The sequence below is a fragment of the Stegostoma tigrinum genome, chromosome 7 (genome assembly GCF_030684315.1).
Source record: "Stegostoma tigrinum isolate sSteTig4 chromosome 7, sSteTig4.hap1, whole genome shotgun sequence".
NCBI lineage: Eukaryota > Metazoa > Chordata > Chondrichthyes > Orectolobiformes > Stegostomatidae > Stegostoma > Stegostoma tigrinum.
In genome coordinates, this window is record NC_081360.1 from 48196761 (window position 1) to 48215151 (window position 18391).

At 40.8% G+C, this 18391-nt stretch overlaps 1 protein-coding gene across 1 annotated transcript in view; it reads left to right on the plus strand.

Moving 5' to 3' along the window:
- The window catches only part of dnah9l (dynein, axonemal, heavy polypeptide 9 like), a 353637-nt gene that overhangs the window by 100493 nt on the left and 234753 nt on the right, over positions 1–18391 (plus strand). The window contains 4 exon segments of the mRNA XM_059647649.1: positions 5234–5386; positions 6426–6659; positions 7359–7490; positions 15918–16078. Of these exon segments, the coding sequence (XP_059503632.1) occupies positions 5234–5386; positions 6426–6659; positions 7359–7490; positions 15918–16078 (680 nt within the window).

The following is an 18391-nucleotide window of genomic DNA, read 5'->3' on the forward strand; positions in this document are numbered from 1 at the left end:
TCCTAATTTCTTGTTATATTATTTTTCTGCTCCATTTATATTCCTCAAGGGTCTTGTCTGATTTCCATATACTAAACCTTGTACATGCTTCCTTTTAATATTTCTTGTCATCCGTGGTTCCTGAATCTTGCTATCCTTATCTTTCATCCTCAAAGGAACGTATTGGCCCTGAACTCTGATCATTTGGTCTTTAAAAGATTCCTACATGCCAGATGTGGATTTACTCTCCATCAGCCAACACCAGTCTAATTTCTTCAGTTCCTGTCTAATATTGTTGTAATTAGCCTTTTCCCCAGATAGCACTTTCACCTGAGGATCAATCTCATGCTTATTCAAAAACTATCTTAAAACTTAAGGAATGATGATCATCATTCCAAAATGTTGCTCCACTGAAACTTGATCACCTGGCCAGGCTCATTCCTCAATAAAAGGTCTAGTTTGGCCCCTTTCTGAGTTGGACTATACATATATTGTTTCAAGAAATCCTTCTGGATGCATCTAACAAATTCAGACCCATCCAAGCCCCTGGCATTAGGGGATTCCCAGTCAATATTAGGAAAGTTAAAATCCCTCACTACAGTAACCCTGTTATTTTTACACCTTTCCATGACCTGCTTCAATAAATGTTCTTGTCTCCTGCTGACTATATTGGGAGGGATTTAACCCTATCATATTGATTTACGTCTTTCCTATTCCTGTATTCTGCCCATACGGACTTGCTGGATGAGTTCTGTGGCAGTCCCTTTAATGCAACGCCCCATCCCCGCCCACAGTCCTTTAACATACCTCTTTATTTGAATCTTGTGGCAGATCATTCCATGATTTCATTGAATAGCAGGAGAGCTTTGAAGGCCAGCTAGCTAACTTCTAGTCCTGTTTATTTCCAGCATCAGGCGCTCACCACTGCTACTGAGTCCGTGAATGGACAGCAAGTGCACTACCCTTAAATTGGCTTGAGCTTTGCGGGATCAAGATGCAAAACCAGATGCCAAGTCCAGTTCACAACCTCCCGATTACTTAATCAGCAATGGATTTTAAATGGAAAATAAGGTGGCAATTGTGGTATGATGTGGGAACAGGATCAGGTTATTAACTGCTTGGAAGAAAGGGTAGAAAAGCAGAATATTTTTTGAAGAGGCATTGAACTTTTGGATTGAACACACAGTTATTTTGCAGGTTCAGTAAGCAATTAGCAAGGCAAATGGTATGATGGCCTTCATTACAATGTGTTCGAATATATGACCAAGGGCATCTTGATATCATTTTATAAAGGTTTGGTGAGTCTTCACACGGAGGAAAGGGTATAATTTGGGTTCATATCTAAGGTTTACTTATTTCAGAGGCATAACAGTGAAAAGTTCAGTGCAGTGGTTCCCAGTATGATAAGGGTTTGTTGTGACAGAGATTATGTAAATTGGGACTGTATGTTCTGGATTTTACAAAAATAGGAAGTGATATTAAAGGGAGGACATTGCAGGAAGGATGTGGAAGCATTGGAAAAGGTGCAGAGGAGATTTATGAGGATGTTGCCTGGTCTGGAGCGAAGGCCTTATGAAGAAAGGCTGAGGGACTTGGGTCTGTTCTCATTGCAGAGAAGGAGGCTAAGAGGGGATTTAATAGAGAGACACAAGATGATCAGAGGATTAGATGGGGTGGACAGTGAGAATCTTTTTCTGAGGATGATGATGTATGCTTGTACGAGGGGGCATAGCTACAAATTGAGGGGTGATAGATTTGAGACAGATGTCAGAGGCAGGTTCTTTACTCAGAGAGTGGTAAGGGCGTCGAACACCCTGCCTGCCAATGTAGTTAACTCAGCCACATTAGAGGCATTTGAACAGTCCTTGGCAAAGCATATGGATGATGATGGGATAGTGTAGGGGGATGGGCTTAGATTAGTTCCCAGGTCGGCACAACATTGAGGGCCGAAGGGCCTGTTCTGCACTCTATTGTTCTATGTTCTATGACAGACATTATGAGGTTGCATTCTTTGGCATAGGAATCTAGAACATGAGCACAGTCCCATGATAAGGGAGTATTTCTTTAGCACCATGATGAGGAAGAATTATCTCATTCAGTGTTGTGAATCTTTGGAATTCTCAACTCCAAGGATCTTTCAAATTCTCATTCAATGAACATATTTGAGGCTGAAACGTACAGAATTTTGATCTCTCAGGAAATCGAAGAATTTGGGGAGTAGGCAGCAAAGTGGGGTTGAAGCCCTATTGAATAGCTCAACAGGCTGGAAGGCTGTATGATTTGCACCTAGTCCTATTTCTAATGCACTCATGTAATGTGCATCTCATCACGTAACATCCGACAGATTGCTACTATATTGACTGAGATATTTATTTGTGTTGGTTTTGTGTGCAGGTATGTCATATTATATTCCTTTCTTGGCGAGTTCACCCTTCTCCAACATCTTGGCCCCCTGCTATACTCCAGCAATTCCTGTGGAAGATGAAAGATATTGATTGAAATTAAAAACTGGAAGAGATTTAGAGACTGAGGTGTACGTTGCTTGATGTTATGGTGACAGCAGTTCAGAATGCAATGTGCACACAGGATTTGGAAATCTCTGAATAGGCCAGCGTTTATAGCCATTATGCAATTGTACAGGAGAAGGTGACGATTATTCTAGCACAGTCCTGATTTGTGACTTGTAGATGATGAACAATCTTTGGGGAGCCAGGTTTTTTAATTACTCACCACAGAATTCTGAATTTTTAGCTAAAGTGACCATGACTGATCCAATTTTGTTTTGGTCAGTGGTAACCCCCAGGACGTAGTTAGAACTGAATACCACACTGCTACTATCAGCAGACCTGTTTAAAATCTCATTTCTTCACCATTTCCTCCCAATGGACGGTGACTGAGAGATGGGTGTCAGATGGCTCAAGATGAAGGTGAGTATCGGTGCTCGCAGTTCAGTTGATGTTTGAGTTGCCCTGGGGGAAGAAAGGAATGAAGCTGTGCGATGTATGTTGCTCTGAAGAGTGTAGATCAGTAAAATGCTGAGGAAGTCAGAACATGGTGATTGGTGCCTGAATGTGATGTACCGCTCACCTGCGCTGACCTAATGAGATTACTGACTCCTTGGTAGCACCGTGTCCATGTCCTTGGTGCCAAATTTCTCCTGCTATCTACAGGTACCTTCAGAATTTCTAATAGGCGAACATCACCTTCAGGGGTGAGTCAGAGAACCCAGAGTGGTGGGTAGGAAGTAGTCAGACTTTCTATGTCTTCCATCCTTCCTTCCTTTTGCCAAACTCCAACCTTCAGCACTGTTATTAGATGCAACCGTTTTGAACCGTGCCAGCGTCTGCTAGCCTGAGAAATTTTCACTGCTAGATGTTGGTTGTCAGCAAATCAGTATTCTGCTCAGGAAAGCCAGAAGTAGAATGCTAATGCTGTGGTTGAGGAAACATTCCCAAAAAGCCTGCTGACAGAACAAGTGGGCTCCTAACATACTATCAGCCCTTCTGCTACAAGGAAACTTGTAATGAAATTCTGGTCATGATATCCATAAAGGTAACTGACTGAGAATGAGAAACAAAATGGAATATTTACAGTAAATGTGTGAAATTTGCTGAACTATGTAATATGTCAGTTGAATGGAAACTCTAGAAAAGTTATTTCTAAAAGGTCTAATTTTTAAAATAAATAACAGATTGAGTTTTGTCTCCTTGAAGATTCTTAGCCACCTTCATTACAGAGTTGATTTCATGCTAGGGTAACATTCCAACGACACCAGTTTCTTTGTAGTATCGCAACCATCTGGCCAAAAGTTTAGTGTGAACATTAAATCCAGGATTCCCATTCTTAAAGCAGATATGCGGAGTTGTGAAAATTCCCAGCTTAGTGCACCCACCTTGGAAGAAACTACTCCAAGAGGCTAGATCTCTGTTGTGTGAGGCCAGAGGGAGCATGTTGGAATCAGGCCCACCACCTTCTGGGATCTGTCTCAGCAGCTATTGTGTGTTAAGCTGGGCTGGTTAAAGGGCCTGTTTCTTTTCTTTGAAATTTTATTTTAATTTGTTATAAAAATAGCTAGACCCTCAGCCCTCTCACCCCTGCCCCTTCTCCCTGGAAACATTCATTCCCATACACCTTCCTAACCAACTAATATACTCACCCACTCTCCATAGCCCCCAACCATGCTGGCCTGTGTGCCTGTAGCTAAACCTTTGGACTGTGATAGCCTCCATGTTGTCTCTGTACCCACCTTCCAGGTTCACTCATTCTTTCACTGTCAACCTAGACTCCTAACCCCATCTCGTCCCCGTAAAAGCTTTGTGCAACTCATGGCCCTAGATAAATCTCCCTCACCCCCATGGACCCTACTGAAATTGAGCTGAATTCTTTAACCTACTGTCAATCAAAGCAGTCCAACAGAAGCTGTTTGTAGCTCTTGGTGATTGCTGCAGTCTGTTTCATTCTCTTTAAGTGCAGTAAAACATGTGATCTGCTTGGTTTAGCATGCTGGAGAAAAACCACTTAGTGGTCTAACCAGCAGAGGCTCATGTTTTGAACAAGTAGCAGCTTATGCATGTTGGCAATGAGTTGCAGGTTGATATGAGAGCATTATTGTGGAGACTATGATGAGGATTTGAAATTAGGCTTCACTGTTCACAGATCCTAAGATGTTCTCACAAGTCCATATGATGTATTTTTAGTGGGCAGTGCTTATGGCACTCCGCAGTATTAATCTTTCCAAACGTGTATGCAACAACCTTCACTTGTTCCTAATAAAACGTGATTTTAAAATTCTCCATCTTTGTTTTTGACATCCTCCACAACCTCATTCCCTTCTGTTAATGAAGTCTCCTTCAATCCTTTGAAATCTCTGCACTCCTTTAAAAACCAACTTGTCAGTTGCTCCACTATTGGTGCTCTTGCCTTCAGTTGCTTATTCTGTAGGATTCTAAGTCATGACATTACCTCCCCAAATGTTTATGCTGTCTTCCATGTTCCTCATTCATGACATTCCATAAAACCCAACTTTTTAATCACCTTTTGGTCATCTGTCTTAATATCTCCTTAACTAGATTCGGTGTCACATTTTGCTTTATAATGCTATTGTCAAGCACTTTGGGGCATTTCAATTGCATTAAAGGTGGGATGGATATTCATACGACTTGTGTCATAAGAGGCTCTAACTGGAAGAAAAAAAATGAAATAGACCTTAAATGATGAGTTTGTTACTTTTAAAACATTCATAATTTCTCTACAGGTGACAAAACATTTGCTTAAGCTGTTTGATAATTTAGCTGATTTAAAATTTGAAAATATTGACAAGCATGGTGACACATGTAAAGCATTGGGAATGTACAGTAGAGAAGGAGAGTATGTGCAGCTTTCAACACCCTGTTTTTGTGAAGGACAGGTGGGTTTTTACTTGTTTGCATTCTATGTGGCAATGTGTTTGAAAATCTGAATGATATAAGACAGTTTGACATTAGTTGGAATTAATTTTGGAATGGATTCCCAATTATTGGAAGAGGTATTTTGGTTTCTGCATATATCAAAGAAAAAATATATTATGGATGAAATCATAAAATAATTTGTCAAACAATTAAGTGAATTTGAAAATCTGAAAATTTTCATGTGAATAACAATGCAGTGTATCCCTCCCTATAGGTTTTAATCTTTTGAATAAATTTATCACATAAGAATGGTTTCTTCTGCGTCTCAGAGTCAGTCCATTAAAGTATTTCACTTTGACATTGGCTTTCAGCATGTGTTGAAGAAAGATCTATTGTGGGAAATGCCAAAATATGACAGTTGTGCACAAATCAATAGAGGAATAAGTGCAAAAATCCAAAGGTTATGCTAAACATCAAATCTTTAGTAAAGGTGTAGACCACTTAATGTCATGAACCTGTACACTCCAATTTGATGAGAATATGAATGTATATGCCTACTTTTGGCCCATAACCTCTTAATTTTAAATCTGAGATTCATTGATAATTACAAGTTGACTTGGCATCAACAGCCATTTTCACAGAAAAGTTCTCCTAATTTCTACCACCGTCTATTTGCCTACAAATGTTGATCCCGAAAGGCCAAGCTCTTAATTATTAGTCTATATCCTTTTTAGTTCCAGATTCCCTAACTGGTATTAAAAAATTCTTTCTGTTTTACCTTGTTAGTTCCACTTAAATATTTTGTAACCTTCAGTTTCTGACTTTCTAAAATACATTGAATGCATCCTCAGTTTGTGCAATATCTGTTGGTAACTTATCTTCTTCAGTCAAATTTTAATTCTGGTAAATCTGTATCTGCTTTTTCAAGAGCTAAACTATCATGTCCAGAGCATGGTGCCTTGATCTGAACATGATGCTGCAATTGTGGTCTACCTAAGGTTTTGTATAGAAAAGGAAAAAAAAGAACTGTGTTCTGAAAGGTCTTTGCTTCATGACTAGGCTGAATGTTGGCTGCATAATCTTGAGGAGACAATGCGAACCACAGTGCAACATGAAATCATGGAAGCAGTTGCAGCATATGAAGAGAAGCCAAGAGATCAGTGGTTGTTCAATTACCCAGCACAAGTGGCTTTGACTGTCACTCAGATTTGGTGGACCACAGATGTTGGAATTGCTTTTGAACGTCTGGAAGAAGGCTTTGAAACAGCTTTAAAAGATTACAACAAAAAACAAGTAAGTTGTCTTTAAAACAAGTTTCCTAATTAAATCTACAAAGACTGATATCTTGAGTGGTAATATTTTCGTTAAATTACAGAATTTTGACCATTCTGATTTAATTCTACTTTTACTTGCCCATTGTACAGTGAATTTCCTCAATGGTTCTCTTAACTGGTCTTTGTAACTCACCAAGGAACCTGTTTATACAATTTATCTGGAATTCCTTGATTATCTGTCTAAGCTATGGTAGCTGATCAGGACAATTCAAAGAAATGTCTGACAGTTGTGTTGAACAGCTTGTGATTACTACTTTTCTCTCACAGCAGGCCACCATTTCCTATAATTCCTTCTCATTACTACAAGCTGACCAATGATTAACACATGCAGTTATTATTTTTAGATTGCAAGTTTGTTGAGAATGCATTGAGCTCTGAAACAATTCCATCCATTTTTTTCTTCTTTAATGTTCTTGCAATAATCTTCATAATGTGCAAAGTATAGGACTGAATGAATAAGATTGAACTAATTTGCATTCCTCACTATCCATTAATTTTACTTCACATGATCAATATGCACAATTTTTATATTTTAGCTAAAACATAACGGGGGATGCCTTGCAAGTATAATGCTTTCTAGAATAAGTAATCAATGTATGACATATAGTGTACTGTACCCTATCTTTTTGAGTAGTCAAATATAATTATTTTATTGCAGATTGCTCAGCTAAATGTTCTTATAAACATGCTACTAGGGGAGCTCACCCATGGTGATCGTCAGAAGATTATGACAATCTGTACAATTGATGTACATGCCAGAGATGTTGTAGCAAAGCTCATAGCACAGAAGGTAATTTGTTGTAGCAATTACTCTAATGCATTCTTAAAAGCATAAAATAAACATAATTTCCCTGTAAAGGGGCTGCTCAGTTGTCCTGGAAAGAAATGACAATGTTTTGATGTAGTCATTAGGGTCTTTTCCATTGATATGTTACATAATTACATTTACTAGCTGAAGTACAAGATTGACTTTCTAGTATTTAGTCTAAATTTCTTATCACTTTGACTGTATTTCTTTAAGGTGATTGCAGTTTCAATGCATGACATTTTCGTCTTTGTTACTCAAGTACCACTGAACTGGTTTTACATTCTGCATTGCTCAATACCCATTTTAGATATTGCACTCTCTTGATATTTTTACTGAAAAAAATTAATCTCCAATCTCTGTTACCAGAGTATTTATGCTAGTGTTTCAAAATGATCTTGAAGACCTTTCTGTTGTTGAATAAATGAACCTTATTTTAATTGCATTCCATCTATTAATAATTCTGTCATCTACAGAGCAACAGAATAGCAGATGGAAGTTTTTTTAAAATTCATTCATGGGATAAAAGCATTGCTGGCTAGGCAGCACTTATTGCTCAGAGTGCAGTTAAGAATCGATCACATTGCTGAGAGTATGGAATCACGTGGGGGCCAGACCAGTTAAGGATGTTAGTCGAACCAGATGGGTTTTTCCAACAATCGACAATGGTCATCATTAGACTCTTAATTCCAGATATTTATTGAATTCAATTTCCACCATCTACCTTGGCGGGGTTTGAATGTGGGTCCCCAGAGCGTTAACTAGGTCTCCCGGATTAACAGTCCAGTGATAATACCACTAGGCCATCGCCTCCCCATGAAGACATTTATTGCCTATGAGTTATATGGAGCTGAAAAAAAAATCAGTTTCTTTTATTGATGCATTATCCTATCCTACTTACAGTTCTAATGTAGAGTTTTACCACGCTATTCCACCCCTAGTTTTCAAAAGCCAGAGGCATTCGTTGTTGGAGTCAGACAAAGCGCATGTTACACCAAACCATGGATAGAATCGTGAAAGGGTTTGAGATTGATGTGTAATTTTGAAAATGCTCTTTTCCCAGAAGTGATCACCACAGAAAATGATGTCCTTTCAGAGTAAATGTTAAAATGCGTAAATGTTAAAAACTCATTTATTACTATGTTTTATTTACTATTATATGACAGGAGGGGATGGAATGCAAATAAAACTAATCGTCTTATGTAAAGGTGAGGCGTGAAGGCTCAGTTAGGGTGCTTGAGAGTTACAAGTTAGCCAGGAAGGACCTAAAGAGAGAGCTAAGAAGAGCCAGGAGGGGACATGAGAAGTCTTTGGCAGGTAGGATCAAGGAAAACCCTAAAGCTTTCTATAGGTCTGTCAGGAACATAAGAATGACTAGAGTAAGATTAGGGCCAGTCAAGGACAGTAGTGGGAAGTTGTGTGTGGAGTCCAAAGCAATAGGAGAGGCGTTAAATGAATATTTTTTGCCAGTAATCGCACAGTAAAAAGATAATGTTGAGGCGAATACTGACATACTGGCTATTAGACTAGAAGGGATTGAGGTTCATAAGGAGGAGGTGTTCGCAATTCTGGAAAGCGTGAAAATAGATAAGTCCCCTGGGCCAGATGGGATTTACCCTAGGATTCTCTGGGAAGCTAGGGAGGGGATTGCAGAGCCTTTGGCTTTGATCTTTATGTCATCATTGTCTACAGGAATAGTGCCAGAAGACTGGAGAATAGCAAATGTTGTCCCCTTGTTCAAGAAGGGGAGTAGAGACAGCCCTCGTAATTACAGACCAGTGAGCCTTACTTTGGTTCTGGGTAAAGTGTTGGAGAGGATTATAAGAGAGAGGATTTATAATCGTCTAGAAAGGAGTAATTTGATTAGGAATAGTCAACACGGTTTTGTGAAGGGTAGGTCGTGCCTCACAAACCTTATTGAGTTCTTTGAGAAAGTGACCAAACAGGTGGATGAGCGGTTGATGTGGTGTCTATGGATTTTAGTAATGCGTTTGATAAGGTTTCCCCATGGTAGGCTATTGCAGAAAATATGGAGGCATGGGGTTGAGGGTGATTTAGCAGTTTGGATCAGAAATTGGCTAGCAGTAAGAAGACGGAGGGTGGTGGTTGATGGAAAATGCTCGTCCTGGAGTTCAGTTATTAGTGGGATACCGCAAGGATCTGTTTTGGGGCCACTGCTGTTTGTCATTTTTATAAATGACCTGGATGAGGGTGTAGAAGTATTGGCTAGTAAATTTGTGGATGACACTAAAGTCAGTGGGGTTGTGTATAGTGCAGAAAGATATTGCGGGTTACAGAGGGACATAGATAAGCTGCAGAAGTGGGCTGAGAGGTGGCAAATGGAGTTTAATGTGGAAAAGTATGAGGTGATTTACTTTGGAAGGAGTAACAGGAATACAGAGTACTGGGCTAATAGTAAGATCCTTGGTAGTGTGGATGAGCAGAGAGATCTCTGTCCATGTGCACCGATCCCTGAAAGTTGCCACCCAGGTTGATAGGTTTGTTAAGAAGGTGTATGGTGTGTTAGGTTTTATGGTAGAGGGCGGAGTTTCGGAGCCATGAGGTCACATTGCAGCTGTACAAAACTCTGGTGCGGCCGTACTTGGAGAATAGCGTACAGTTCTGGTCGCCGCATTATATGAAGGATGTGGAAGCATTGGAAAGGGTGCAAAGGAAATTTAACAGGATGTTGCTTGGTATGGAGGGAAGGTCTTAGGAGGAAAGGCTGAGGGACTTGAGGCTGTTTTCGTTAGAGAGAAGAAGGTTAAGAGGTGACTTAATAGACATACAAGATGATCAGAGGATTAGATAGAGTGGACAGTGAAAGCTATTTTCCTTGGATGATAATGCATAGCACGAGGGGACATAGTTTTAAATTGAGGGATGATAGATATAGGGCAGAAGTCAGAGGTAAGTTCTTCACTCAGAGAAGTAAGGGCGTGGGATGACTTGCCTACAACAGTAGTAGACTCGCCAACTTTAAGGGCATTTAAATGGCCATTGGATAAACATATGGATGATAATGGAATAGTGTAGATCAGATGGGCTTCAGATTGGTTTCACAGGTCGGTGCAACATCAAGGGCCAAAGGGCCTGTACTGCGCTGTAATGTTCTATGTTCTATGTTCAATCATAGAATCCCTACAGTGTGGAAACAGGCCATTCGGCCTGACATGTCCTCACTGCTCCTCTGAAGAACATCCCCTCCCAGATCCAGTTGACCATGTCTAACCATGTTTAACTATGTCTAACCTGGAGAAAACCCATGCAGACACAGGGAGATTGTGCAAACTCCACGCAGTCATCCGAGGATGGGATCAAACACTCTGAAGCAGCAATGCTAACCGTTGAGCTACCATGCCACCTTTTCTATGGCTCTGTATTTCTACACCTTGTTAAGTTATTTTGGGGTGGCACGGTGGCTCAGTGGTTTACACTGCAGTCTCACAGCACCAAGAACCCAGGTTCGATTCCAGCCTCGGGCAACTGTCTGTGTGGAGTTTGCACATTCTCCCTGTGTCTGCGTGGGATTCCTCCCACAGTCCAAAGATGTGCAGGTTACGTGGATCGGCCGTACTAAATTGCCCATAGTGTTCAGGGGTGTGTGGGTTATAGGGGGAATGGGTTTGGGTGGGATGCTTCAAAGGGTGGTGTGGACTTGTTGGGCCGAAGGGCCTGTTTCCACACTGTAGGGAATCTAGTCTAAAAACCCACCTAATCTAAACATCCCTGGGCACTGTGGACAATTTAGCATGGCCAACCCACCGTTGCACAACTTTAGACTGTGGGAGGAAACTTGAGCACCCGGAGAAAACCCATGCAGACACAGGGAGAGTGTGCAAGCTCCACGCAGTCACCCAAGGATGGGGTCAAACCTGGATCCCTAACGCTCTGAAGCAGCAATGCTAACCATTGAGCTACCATGCCACCTTTTCTATGGCTCTATATTTCTACACCTTGTTAACTTATTTTGCAAGAATTTTAAAATCAGGTTTGGTGAGTTCAGAGCATTTTAGGAATGCAGAGTGGTGGCTGTCTTAATTAGTAATAGTATTAGTGAAATTTGAGAGTTATGAACTAAGTTCAAGAAAACAAGATATGGAAAAATTTTGAGCAGAAATGATAAAAGCAAGTCAATTGTGAGAACAGTTTCCAGCCCCCATTATAGTAATCACAACATAGGTGGAGGTAAAGAAAGAAATGATGAAAGCTTGTCAAAGAGACTGGCAATAATTATGGGAGACTTTAATCTGCATAAAGCCTTGGAAAGTTGGTTGTTCAAAGGTAGCCCAGGTGAGTTGTTTGTAGAATATTTCCAGGACAGTTTCTTAGAACAGTATGTTCTGGAGCTGAAACAGAAGTAGCTGGAAAAGCTGAGTGGGTCTGGCAGCATCTGAGAAGAAAAATAATCAGAGTTAACGTTTCACAACGAGAAGGGTCACTGGACCTGAAATGTTAACTCTGATTTTTTTTCTTCACAGATACTGCCTGACCTGCTCAGCTTTTCCAGCTAGTTCTGTTTTTGTTCCTGATTTACAGCATCTGCAGTTCTTTGGTTTAGATGTTCTGGAGCTTACCAGGGAGCAGGGTATTCTTGAATGGCATTCTGCAATGAGATAGGATTAATTATGTTCTCAAAGGGAATGCACTCGCGGGTAGTAGTAGCCTTTTAACATGATTGAATTTTATGTTTAGTTTGAGAGAGAGCAGTGGGTCTGAGATTATTTTTAAAATTTTAAAGGAAATTATGAGAGCCTTGAAAGCAGAGCTGGCCAAATTGATTTGACAAATTAGTTTAAAGGATAGGTAAATAGAGATGCAGTACTGACCGTTAGAGGGATATTTTAGAATACATGGAATAGATCCTTTCCAGCGATTAAGGAAAAATTGCATGGAGTGAATCCATCATCAGATTAACTAAAAGGATAAACTGATAGTTGTGGAGTCATACAGCATGGAAGCAGGCCCTTGGTCCAACTCATTCATGCTGATCAAGTTTCCACAACTAGACCAGCTCCACTTGCCTGCGTTTGGCCCAAATCCCCCTCAAACCTTCCTATGCATGTCCATGTGCAATGTCTGTTAAACATTGTAACTGTATCTACATCTTCCACTTCCTCTGGCAGTTTATTCCATGTACAGACCACCTGCAAAGCTAAGTGGTACACAGGCGATTAAACAGAACATAGAAAACAGTAAATAATGTCCAAAAAGTTAAGAAAGAGGGAAAATTTAGAGTGAAAAGCTGAAGAAGAAAGAGTTAACAAACCGAAGGTTGGCCCTTTAAAAAGTGAGACTGGAGAAATAATAATGGAAAATAAGAAAATGGCAGATGAATTGAGCCGTTATTTTGCATCAGACTTGACAATAGAGAATATAAGCAATATACCAGAAGCTATGATAGATCACAAAATGAAAGTGAAGGAGGAATGGTGACTCAATGGGTAGCACTGCTGCCTCAGCGCCAGGGACCCAGGTTCAATTCTGCCGTCGGGCCACTGTCTGTGTGGAGTTTGCACATTCTCCCCATGTCTGCGTGGCTTTCCTCTCTCAGTCCAAAGATGTGCAGCTTAGGTGGATTGGCCATGCTACGTTGCCCGTAGTGTTCAGGGGTGTGTTACTTGGTGGATGAGAAGGGGATGGGTCTGGGTGGTATAGAGGGTTGGTGTAGACTTGTTGGGTTGGAGGGCCTGTTTCCACACTGTAGGAATTCTATGTGAAATGTGAAAACTTCGGGGAAAATCACAGTTGCCTCTTGTTGGATATCGTCATTACCTCACATAGTGGGTTGTGAATGTTTCTTGGACATTGTGAAAGCCATGCTGCACTTGCTGCAAAAATGAGACATGTTATGTTCGTTTTGGGGACTTGGGATTCCCAACAACTTCTGATGTTTTACCTCTAGCAAAAAACCTCACTGTCATGGAAAAATTCTGGTCTCTCCTATCAGTGTAAAAACATAAATGCAATAGTTATCCATTAGCAAATTGAATCATGGAGATGTATAGAACGGAAACAGATCTTTCAGTCCAACTTGTCCGTGCTGACCAGATGTCCTAAATAAATCTAGTCCCCTTTGCCAGCATTTGGCCAGTATCCCTCCCATATACCCATCCAGATCCCTTTTAAATGTTGAAATTGTACCAGCCTCCACCACTTCCTCTGGCTCCTCATTCCACACACAACCACCCTCTATATGGAAAAGTTGCCCCTTAGGTCCCAATTAAGTCTTTCCCCTCTCACTTTAAACCTACGTCTGCTAGTTTTGGACTCCCCCCACTGTAGGGAAAAGACCTTGTCTATTTACTCTATCCATGCCCTTCATGATTTTTTAAACCTCTCACGGGTCATCCCTTAACGTCTGATACTCCGGGGAAAGTAGCCCCAGCCTATTCAGCCTCTCCCTATAGCTCAAACCCTCCAACCCTGCCAACATCTTTGAAAATCTTCTTTGAGCCCTTTCAAATTTCACAACATCTTTCCTATAGCAGGAAGACCAGGATTGAACGCAGTATTCCAAAAGTGGCTTAACCCAAATCTTGTACAGTTGTAACATGACTTCCCAACTCCTGTACTCAATGCACTGTCCAATAAAGGCAAATGTAACAAAAGCTGCCTTCACTACCCTATCTACCTGTGGCTCCACTTTCAAGGAACTATGAACCTGCACTCCAAGGTCTCTTTGTTCAACAACACTCAGTCAGATGTTACCGTTAAATGTACAAGTCCTGCCCTGATTTGCCTTTCCAAAATGTAGCAGGACATGTTTATCTAAATGAAGCTCCATCTGCCCCTCATGGAAGTGGTGTACTGTAGTGAATTTCTCAAATAAAAGGCATTGGGCTGAAACACTTTTTTTTTGGCTGAGTGTGAGCTATATTGATTTTGGTGGAATGATTCTCACTGCAAGGTTGAGTGAGTTGGCTTGCTATGTTTTGCCAACGTCACCATGGTAATTGGGATTTCAAGCCACATAGTCAACATCATGTCTGATTTTAACCCCATCTCACCACACAAGTTCACAGTGGAATTTGCCGCTCACCGGAGATCCTGAAAATGACTGATGTTCCTCGTGCCAGCACCATATTTAAAAGGCAGTTGTGGTCCACACAATCACCATCAGTCTGGAGCTTCCTGGATATTTGCCGTGGACGTGGTGCACAAGGGGAAATCAGTGCCCCGCTTTGCAGTCCTAATGGGTAGGGTGGTGTGCAGGCAGAAATTACTTCTCCTCCAGTGGAAGTCATGACCCTGCACCACGCCAGTCATGTCCAAGTTTTCCATCCAGGCTACAGCAGTCCCAGTCGCCTAGAGGAGTGTCCAGCACTGTAGAAAGGAGATCATTGTCTTTCTCCACTCCACTATTTTCTCTCTGATATCTCTCATTTCCCAAATTTCTACTTTTGCGCCCATTTCACCCCAAGGCTCATGTTCGACCACTCTCACTATGCCTGCAATATCTTCTTTCACTGACTGACATCCACCCCAATGTGCTACACTACTAGCCATACATACTGCACTGCCTCACCACTCACTAAGGACACATCCCCACCTACACCAACACAAATGGGTGTGCCGCATACTTTCTTCTTTCTTAATACTTGTCTCTGGTAAATGGATCTCAGTAGGGCAGAAAGACTTCAGGCAGATAGTATACTGCCCTTCATTTGGTTCCTCACCCCTTTATCAGCAGCAGATCCTGACTGTCCAGCCCGTAAGTTGAGTTCAGTGTCTGTGCATAGTGTCCTTAAAATGGCACGTGCAGAATTCAAGTGCAGAAGTGTCCTGTAAGTGGATTAGATATGTGACATGAGAGTTCATATGAATAATACACCAGATGCCAATGCCTGTGGATGAAGGGTGCATCTGACTGGTGCCCACAGAGCAGGTCAGAATTGTTTTAGCCCAGTGTCCAACATAAAAAATTTTTGATGTAAATGGTGAGTTGTACCCACTCACGTTTTTCTGATGGCTAGTTTTATGGTGAGTTTAAGATTAAAACCTTAGTTAAGTGGGCTGTTGAGAAAGCATTTAACAAGCAAAAAGAATGTCACTTGGGAACTATCTAGGCAAGAGGCTGTTGTTGCCTATCCAGAGTCTTGTTACACCACCAAGTAAACAAGATATGGCAAGATGAATTTGACATTGAGATGGGCCTTGCTGAACATCTCGCCATTGCCCACATTGCTCTAAGCATGATTAGATTCTGCCCAATGCCTTTCTCAAAAGATGAGCATTTTAATTCAGGTTTATTTACTTTACAAATAATATGATATTTACATTTACTCACATCCATAGGGTGTAAAAGATGTGAAACAAAAATATATTTTAAAATAGAGATGAAAGCACTTTGTTCAGCTATTTTATTTACTTTTATTAATTTTAGTTTTCAATGTTAATTTTTTTTGCTAGGTCATTAAAGGTCAAGCATTTGCCTGGCTATCACAACTGCGTCACAGATGGGATGATCATCATCGGCAGTGTTTCATTAATGTCTGTGATGCCCAGTTTCAGTATTCATATGAATACCTTGGTAATATGTCTCGGTTGGTAATTACACCTCTGACTGACAGGTAGGGCCTGTTTGGATCCATTTACTTGTTCGAAGTAATCTAATAATTTAACATCTGTGAAGCTAGATCTGTACTCTCTTCATTAATAGCAATGCACTTATGCAATTTAACATTTTCAAATACTTTTAAAAAATGCTTTTATACATTTCTCCTCATACATTATAAGGTGTCTTATCAGTTTGAGCACTGACCACCTCAGATGTCCAATGTAAAGCCATTATCATCCTGAAATATGCAACAATAATGAAAATGTGGGTTGTACCTCCCTAATCCAGCAGCATCAGGTCTGGGCCTTTGCTGTACCAGAGAATATGCCAGATCACAGAATGATTACGGTATGGAATAAGACCACTCAGCCCATCTACACATCTCTCCAAATGAGCATTTTGGCTTCGTGCCACTCTTACTGCCTTTTCCCTGTAACCCTGTACATTGTCTCCGTTTAAATAAATTTCTACCACCCTCTTCATTGTCTCAATTGAACCTACATTCACCACACTTCCTAGGCAGAGCATCCCATTACCTAACTACTCCCAATGTGAAAATATTTTTTCCGCATCATGCATCTGCCAGGAACCATTCTGCACTCTATAAAGCTTTTACGTCGTTCCTGTTATGTGGACCCAGAATTGTGAACAGTACTTCAGCTGAGAACTGCATAAGCTCAAATGTCAGTGTCAGAACAATTAGCACTAAAGTGAGAAACTTGTATTTGACTGATGGTCAGTGGCTGAAATGCTAATGAAACTTTTTAAGCCATCAAAAGCATATTCCATGCACACTGAGAATAATCTCCATCAAGTTGTCCTGTTTTGTGGCTTCACCAGGTTGACTTCTAATTTTTATGTATGCCTGGCACTACTCATGGCATTCCTTCCTACATTCCCACACTTCCATTGAACCAAGGTTGATCTTCTGACTTGATGGTACTGGTTGAGTGGGGGATGTTCCAGGCCATGAGGGTGCAAAGTGTGCTGGAGTACAGTTCTACTGTAGATGGCCCACAGCACCTCTTGGGCACCCAGTTTTGAATTGCTCGATCTCTGCGAAGTCTGTCCCAGTTTACACAGTGCCACACAACTTGATTGAGGTTATTCTCAATGTGAACTTCCGTAAAGTTGTGTAGCAATTTTGTTGCAGTCACTGAGATATGATTGGAGAAGGCTAGGACTGGCAGCTTGACGTTACAGTGTATAAGATATTCAGGTGGGATTTTTGGGGGAATGTAAAAGAGGTAGGGAAACGCATTATTGTTAGAGGAAGCCATCACTGCATTAATGAGGGAGGATGCTCAAGATGTCTCTTCGAATTAGGCTATCTGGGTAGACCTTAGAAATAAAAAAGGATATTCACTTTTCTGGGATTATAAAACAGATGCTGAACAGTTGGGGAGAGGGAGGAGTAGATATGTAGGCAAATTACAGTAAGGTGAGAGAGGATCAGGGTTATAGTTGTAAGGGTTTTCAACTTTGCTAACATTAACTGAGAGCACCTTAAAGCAGAAGGATTTGACGGAGTGGAATTTTTAAAGTGCTGCAAGGAGAGTATTTTGTGTCGATACATAGTCTTACTAGAGATAGAAAACAAACCTTCCAGCTCAGCGAGCAAACTTACATTCAGAACCTCAACCTGAGCTACAAATCTTCTCAAAACTCCCTCGATAGGACTGTTTTAGAATTAATCCTAAGTCAAGTGGTTTAAGTTTCAATGGGTGAGAATTTAAAGTCATTATGGAAAGGGTTAAGGGTTTGCAGAAGTCGTGTTTCTAAATTGGGGGTGCGGAGGTGAGACCAATTTCAATATCACCAGACAGCACTTGGCAAACGTAGACTGCGAGAAGTTACTTGCAAGTAAGTCTACATTTGCAAAGTGGGATTCTTTTCAACCTAATCTAATGAGAATTCGTGCTGTAGCAAGAGTGAAGGACAAAGACAGCAAGTCTAGGGAACCCTGGATATCCAGAGATATTCAAGAGTTTGATAAAAGAAAAAGAAGGAAGCTTGTGTCAGGTACAGCATTCTAAAAACAGGGAAGACCAGTCAAAAGTATTGAGAGTATGGGAGCTTGCTTAAAATGAAATAAGGAGGGCGCGCAAAATATCTTTGGCATATTAGATTAAGGAAAACCCCAAGCCTTTTATTAGTATATTAAGCTTAAGAGAGTTACCAGGGAAAGACTGGAACCTATTAGAGACCAAAAGAGCATCCTGTGAGTGGAGCCAGAGGATGTGGGTGAGATCTTAAATGTGTTCACAGAAGAGAAAGTCATTGTACCCAGAAATTTCAGTTGGGATTGTGAGTTTCTGGAATGTGT